The sequence below is a fragment of the Carlito syrichta genome, unplaced genomic scaffold (genome assembly GCF_000164805.1).
Source record: "Carlito syrichta isolate Samal-C Ts95f unplaced genomic scaffold, Tarsius_syrichta-2.0.1 Scaffold305546, whole genome shotgun sequence".
In the NCBI taxonomy this organism is placed as follows: Eukaryota; Metazoa; Chordata; class Mammalia; order Primates; family Tarsiidae; genus Carlito; species Carlito syrichta.
Window position 1 is genome coordinate 429,426 of NW_007249642.1, and position 7,868 is coordinate 437,293.

General features: G+C 39.9%; 1 protein-coding gene across 1 annotated transcript in view; it reads right to left on the reverse strand.

Moving 5' to 3' along the window:
* Nucleotides 1–6,266: 6,266 nt before the first annotated feature.
* COL9A1 (collagen type IX alpha 1 chain) overlaps nt 6,267–7,868 on the reverse strand; it is an 88,710-nt gene continuing 87,108 nt past the window's right edge. Inside the window, exon 37 of the mRNA XM_008061722.2 lies at nt 6,267–7,167. Coding sequence (XP_008059913.1) covers nt 6,983–7,167 — 185 coding nt within the window. The 3' untranslated portion in view covers nt 6,267–6,982. The remainder of the gene's footprint in view (nt 7,168–7,868) is intronic.

The window sequence follows — 7,868 nt, forward strand, 5'->3', positions numbered from 1 at the left end:
TGGTTTTGGGGGGTTTTTTTAGTTGATGCTTTCATAGACATAAAAAGACACAACTTATTTTTTGTTTTATAAATTATAGTTTATTTTTATTCTACAAAATACATCATGCATCCTTTCTTACAATTTTTTTTTCTAAATTCTGTGAATGCTTGACTGGTATATTCCTTTTTCTAGGATTTGGATTTATTCAGGTACTTTGAGAAGGAGAGTGAAGAATATAATGTTATATGACGCATGTGACACAGCTGAACAGCCACAGTGACACAAGCTCATTTGTTGTAATTGAGTCATGTGACTGAATTTGCCATAACTTGAGAAGCAGGGCTGTCTCTCATGGGGCCAGCCTTTCTACCCTGCTCTGGTACCTACCTGAAAATGCTTTTCCTGCCTCAACTGCTTGGCCATGACATGCAACACGGGGTGGCAGGAAATGCCGGGTTCAACCAATCAACCCCAGAAAGAGGGAAACTTGGCGGGTGCCCAATTCCTTTCATAAGAAAGTGAAATTTGTGCCCAAAGTTGGGTGGAAAACTTTCCTCCGTATAACTTGGTGTACCATTTTATTCCATTCCAAAACATTTGTTTATTTCCACATAGATATCAGTGATGTCCATGGAAGAGGAGAAGAATTATCAAATTTCATGAATTATCTTTTGCTTGCACTCCAGACAACATAAGTGTTTAAACACAAAATAATTACAGGTGGTGATGACCATTAATAGTAAAGTTGTGTTTTCCATGTACAAGCATGTTTGAATTCAGTCTCACATTTTATACCAAGATCAATTAACGCTTTCAGATAGAAGTCTTTCTAGGCAAAGAGCAAGGTATGACTTCAATGATTATTTATGGGCTTTGGAATCTAAAGAAAAAAAGAATAATTCATGAATTTGTTCATTGTTCTCACCAACTAAAGACATTGACCATGACTTCTAACTATACAGAAACACAGCCAGTCTTAGTCTCCTAATTTATTCACCCCATGTTTGTTTTCATATTTCATAGCATTGTTGAAACTAAAAATATTTAGTCACTTACAGAGCTTAAGTAATTATCTTGAGATATGTTGTCTGTAACAATGTCATTTGATATTTGGCCTTTAAAGTAATTTTTTTATGGTATGTTTTAGGAGTGAAATAAGATTTCGCTGTTCCATATTTTCTCTCCTGTTGGGGCTTGCGATATACCTCCTTTTGTCCACAAGATGGTGTTTAAAGCAGTTTGTTCAGAAGAATTGAACAGACAGAAATAAGAGGCCAGGAACAGTTTGGTGGACATCTAAATCACACCCCTGCCCTTGCACTTTTTTTTTTACTTTTGTAAATAATTTTTGTTTATCTGTTTTGTTAATGTATGTTTTTCCTAATTTTAAGCATCTTTATGAAGCAGGTGCTCTACCCTTTGATTTGCTGACGGTTTCTATTGCATTTCTTCAGTGGATATATATGTGTAGATATACTACTTATATTCCTAATGTGCAGGTTGACTGCTTGTGACTTTGTACACTGCCCTCACATTTTAGTGCTCTCTATGAAGACACCTAGTTAAACATCTACCTTTTAGACAGGACAAATACTCTCTTTTGACAGACAAGTCACTTATCACCAGTAGGCCATTTATACAATTACATGATGTCTACACTCTATGTTGTTCAATGTACTGCAAATTTTGCAATTAGATTTGTATGATGTTTATATTTTTCTAGAAATACATCACTATTTACAAAAGTAAGATTTGGAACACCATTTTTCAAAATATCATTCTTATTTTTCTAACATTAATAGCCCTGACCTGAGATTGAGAGTTTCTGGGTCGAGTGTTACACTGAGGCTGTTTTCAGGAACATTTGGAAGCAAGCTGTGGATGCTCGCAGCTCCTCTTCTTATTGTTCACACTTGCCTGTGTCCGCCTTCCTGAGACCCCCAGATGTTTGCTGTCATGGCTTCCAGTGTTGTTTTGTGAAGCTTCTGTGTTGAAGCCCTTTCTGCCAACTCCTCACAGAGATGGCACAGGCTTCTACGGGGAGATGCAGGGGAAAATGGAATCTGGACCTTCTGTGTCTATGCGGTTCAAAGAGACTCAGCCCACTGAACCATTTTCATTCATTCGTTGAGTGATAAAAGCAGTGGTAATTCTGTTAAATGTGTTCACCTGCTAAAAGTCTCAAGAATAGGAAAAGGGAGTGTCTTCATGTTACCACGTACAGCTATAGCTAGGCTCCAAACACTCACTCAAGCTCAAGTCACGGACCCATTTGGTCCCATTCTCCAGATGAACACGGAGAAAACTCGTGCAGACACATCGACCTAGATGGCAGGGAGTCACCTGAGTGATGAGACAAGCTTATACAACTGAAGTTAAGTCTAAGAAAATAAAAATGGAAAAAATGGTGCTTAAGTTCAGACCAACAGTGAGTGACACAGGGTAGAACTCCAGGAGTTAGTTAATTATCCCCCACATTTATCAAAAACGAACATGAATAAAGTGGGGGTTGCACTAAACTTAGGGGGTAGTCCCATAAGGCTTAAGATTATCGTGTGTGTGTGTGTGTGTATGTGTGTGTGTGTGTGTGTGTGTGTTACTTGACCATAATAAGCTTATGGCTGTCAAGATGCTGTTTTGCAACTTTTTATTTTGCTGTGTTATTTAAAGTATATTTTAGGTATAAATATGTTTCATTGTATCAATGTATTTAAACTCAGATTGTATTAGTACTTTATAACTATTTATTTTTAAGATGACATTTAGGATACATTTTCCCCCACTCTCTATCTTACCTCATCAAGCTCTCCAAGGTCTAACTCAATACTCTCATGTTAAGCGGAATGGCACTAGCTTTACTCAACCCCACAGGGTTTGAGGTCTTGGTTCCTAGATGTTCAGTGTTCTTCACGTACATTTAGCCTGTCACCAATCTCAGCAATAAAAGGCTTGACCTTAAGTCAGGGAATGCTAAGATGCAGTTGTGAAGGCCATACTACTCTTCGTTACTTCTTGTGTTAAAGTTCCAAACTCAAGTTCTGTTCTGTTGTGTGTCAACCACAGGGATGCCCTACAAGCAGTTCCATGCCATGGTGAGGCACAGGTATCCCAGGGTCCTGTGACTGGTCTATTTCAGGGCTTATGTTTCCCTGTGCCAAGCAACACAGCTTTGTGTGTTCATGAACCATTGTTTGGCGTGTAGTATTAAGTCTATAAGCCATCTCACTGGCAACTCCTAAAAAACCTAGTCTATTGAGAATCTTAGCAGAAACAAAAGTCAGAGAGTGGCCCCCAAAGTGATTGCCTCACTGAACTCATTTGAGACTTATTGCTGTAGAGGTCTCTGAGTGAGATAAGAAACATCACAATCTACTTTTCTTATAAATATAAGCTCTTACATCACTAGCGATAAGAAAATCGGCAATAAGTAGTTAAACACATGGTGTGTTTTCTTAACAGAAATTTACTGCATCAAACAAGCCAGTGAGTTTCTATGTCTATTTATACTGGGTAATGACTTAAATCATTCTTCCCTATTCTTATACTCAGGTCTCCTTCTGATACATTGGCCAGGTGCTTTCTGAGGAACATCGTTGTCTCTGCACATACACATACACATTTTTGGAGGCAAAAAACACATTCAAATAAATCTTGAAAAGAAAGTGAGTTTCTTGGAGACAACTTCCTTCATTGACTCTCTCCAGTTGTTCTTAGGTAACGTGGAGTCAAGGGTTGTTGAACAGAAGTGAGCATGAACTGCATTTGTTCCAACCAAAAATAATTCAGCCAGCATCCTCATCCCGATAGCCAGTGCCAAGTGTGGTACACTTCCTCAAGCTAGCTGGGCCGGAACACATGAGCGTTGTCTGTAGGCAGACATGATTGCAGTCAGCCCGTCTTTCCTGAGCCATATGTGCTTAATCGTGCCATGTCCTGCGTCACGAGGTCACTAAAAAAGACCAAGTGCACAATTTAAAAATATTTATTTTACTGTATGAAAAAAGTCTTCCCCTACATTGTTGGACACAAATATTCTTTTTTAAAAAAAGATGTTTAAAATCATTTATGTCAGCTACCCATCTGTAAGCAGCACGACCGCTAGTTTGTTGAAATTTTTTTTTCTTTTTTTGCTCCTTTTGCCAGGGTGCCAGCAAGTATTTCAAAGTAATTTTCTTGGTATTTTGAATGATTTTATGAATTTCTGTTGATTTTCCACCTATGTTGGTTTATTTTTAAACTCAGAGACTGTATACCTCGGAAACACTACCATAGCCAAAACATTAAGTAATATAATCAGAGGTTATTTTCTAAAGCAGGGATTTATATCAAGTTTATTTCAGGTGGCAAATAAATTGGATTTTACTAGCAGTGTTTACAAATATCAATATTGGCTATCAGCTTGAAATATAAAGCATCCAAAAATAATCAAATCAGTCATCTAACCTGATATGACAATTCATTTGTACTCCTCCAATAGACAGATGCCAATTGTCCAAAACCATGTCAGGGAATGTATGTGATCAAGTAGACTTGGGAGGTGATTTCCATAGTTCTTAACCCATCAGATATTTGGGAGGAAAATCATATACTGCCACAGGAGCACTGACTAGAAAGAAATCAGAAATCATATGCCCTTGTTAGCATGCCTGTTTCTAACCAATTTTAATCATTTACATGTTTTTCTCTCCATAAGTGCTCCAGCTGACACTTCATCCAACTTTTAAAAATACCTCAAAGAGGATTTGGAGACTTCTCTTTTCTAGCAAGACACACTTGGTCAGATTCAATATTTATCAGCTTTTTCAGGGAGAGAATTTGCTGGGCACTTTTCTTTGCAATTTCCAGGTCAAGTATCTGCTGCTTCGGTAACCCATTTCACTTAACTGACAGGTATCCTGGATGGGTCGCACCATGGGAATGCTGGCGTTTTGCATAGTCTGTTGTCCCAGCATTGCTTACCATGCCTTGGAGCTTGTTGTACAGCCTCTGTATCCATCAAGTTTGCAAAACTGTTGAGTGAACTTTACTTTGAAATTTTATTTTTTTTATTTTTCTTATAAATATATTATAGAACTTAGAAACATTTGTTTTATTATCTAATTTTTCTTTTGTTGTATTTGATGATGTCACCCCAGTTAAAATAAAAGCACTTTGGTGGAAAGACCATTTCTTTGATCATTTATTTGATTATGTGTCTGTCACAGCTCCTGAAGAAAATGGCCACTCTTGTAATGATTATTTTAGGGAACTATAACTGATACCACTATTTCCAAAAATCATCTTCAACAACAAGAGGAAGGACCACCTCTTAGTCTGTGTAAACAGCCCTGATCTGTGTACCCAAGTTGAAGTCTTTCACCTGAAGCACAATTCATGCTAGAAACACAAAACTAGATGCTGCAAGCAGTCTTTGTGACTACATAAATAGTAATAATGTGCTTGAGTGGTCAGAAGACACCTACCTTATTGTTAAGAATGGAGTGCTGGCTGGGAGCAGTGGCTCAAACCTATAATCTCAGCACTTTGGGAGGCCGAGGCGAGAGGGTTGCCTGAGCCCACAGGTTCAAGACCAGCCTGGGCAACATGGTGAGACCTCGTCTCTACAATAAAAATCAAAAAATTAGTCGGGCATGGTAGCACATGCCTATAGTTCCGGCAACTTGGAAGACTGAGGCCAAAGGATCACCGGAGCCCAGCAAGTCCATCCTGGGGTGGCCGTGAGCGTGGCCCAAAAAACTCAAAAAAGAGAAAAGAATGCAGCACTTTACTGAACTGTCTTTATAAAATGTATAAGAAATGGTAAAACATAAGTCATTTTTGCAGCAGTCAAGTTTTGAGGAGGAGAGAGCCATCAAACCACTGGAATGAAGGCAGTGGCTCTTAACAAAGCAAGGCTATTTTTAAAAGAGTCCAGAAATCTCTGAAACGCTATACAACAGTGTATATATACATTTGTGCATTTTTTCTGAAACATAGGTCTGTAGCTTTCATTACAATTTCAAAAAGATCCATGAAGCTTTCCCCATAAGCATACAAACACCCTAACACACACACACACACACACACACACACACACACACACACACACACACACACACACACACTGCCTGTAAAGGTAATACTCTCTGTGGAATAGTAAGGGCTTTATAATTACTCTTTGTGGAAAAAAACACTAATATTATAAACACACACCTATAGAACTACCAGTATTTAAAACTGTTTAATGTATCCAAATAAACTCAGGGACTTCTTTTCATTGAACGGGTTATTTATAAGAAAGCATGCAAGAGATTAAGAAACCATATTTATTTCTTCTTTGGTACAATCAGAGATGTGACCTCAAACCTTTAAAATAAATAATCTCATCAATAAAATTTATGAATGCCAGAGTATAAAAACTCCTTCTTTGCTTTCACATAAAAGAGTTCCAAATATTAACAGGTTTGGGGTACAGTACAAACAGTTAAACAAAAATTCAGGCTGAGGATGAAAACCAACATGTGACATAAGGAAGTCATTTGGGGTGACGCAGCCCTGTCTGTCCCCGAGACAGCACATTGATGGGATTTGAAGCACCAATTCTATTAAATATAGTGGGGTTTCTTCACAACTAGTCTAGTAACCCTCTATATAACCAAAACAATAATCTGAGAACAACAGCTAAAGAAAAATGAAAATAGCTACTGCAACTGAGGTAAACCAAACAGTTGTCTGTGTTTATTGGCACCATGGCCGCAGCTCACATGGTATAGCACGCTAAGTTCAAGATCCTGGGACAGGACTCTACATTTATTTAAAGGAGGTGTTTGGGTTTTTACCGATGACTCTGCTGTCCCCCGCCCCGCCAAGGAGGGAGGACATCTTGAACAGCACCATTCTTCTGAGTCTGAGTATCAGGTAGGACGGCTGTGTCGTGCAGGCACTCCCGGTGGCAATCCTCTTCCAGCTCTTCCACCTGCCAGGCGTGGTCCATGCAGGGAGCCCCGTGGCACCCAGCCTCTCACGGGTCGGGCCCTTTGCTGAACGCCCGTTGCCCAGCCTGCACGGTACAGGAGGCCGGCTCACAGAATCCAGGGGGCCCAGGTGGACCTGGGGGCCCGGGCACACCAGGAATTCCTGCCACTCCTGGGGGGCCTGGCTCCCCATCCCGGCCATTCCTCCCGTAGCTGGCAGGGCCTGGATCACCTGAAACACACAAAGGAGTGCACATGTGAGCAGGGGAATCCTCGTGGCTGCATACCGGCAGGAGGCATTGGGGCCAAAAGTCAAGCAGTCTGCAGGTGAGAGGCTACATAGACACTTCTAGAGATGATGATGATGATGATGATGAAATCTCTCCATTGGACGCGTGTTTCACAAAAAGTAAAAGTAGAAAGAGACTTCGTCTCTGACCCCATTTCCACAGGAGTGCTGCCCTGACCCGAGGGTGGTCCCCAGCCATGTGTCCCCAAGCCTTGGACGTGGCCAGATGGAGATGCACTGTGAGCATACAACCTGGACTTGAGCGACTTGGTATGAAAAAAGTGTAAGAGATTTCACTGATAATTTCTTAGTCGATTACATGATAAAATGATATTTTGCACAAAGGGGGTTAAATAAACTACATTATTCAAACTCACTTCAATCTATTATTTTTTACCTTTTTACCTTCTTAAAGCCGCTACAGGAGGAGCTCACATAGTACTTTTTTTGAGCAGTGTGGGGGTAGCACTTTGCTTATTTCCAACAGCTGAGCAACCACTGGGCAGCCGGGAGGGTCGCACATGGTTACGGACACAGATGGCATAATGCCTTTCTTATCACTAAATCCTGTGATTGAAAGCACCTGGAAAATGAAGACTGCTATTACAACTATTAAGGTATTCTTGAGCTACTTCTTTTTTTTT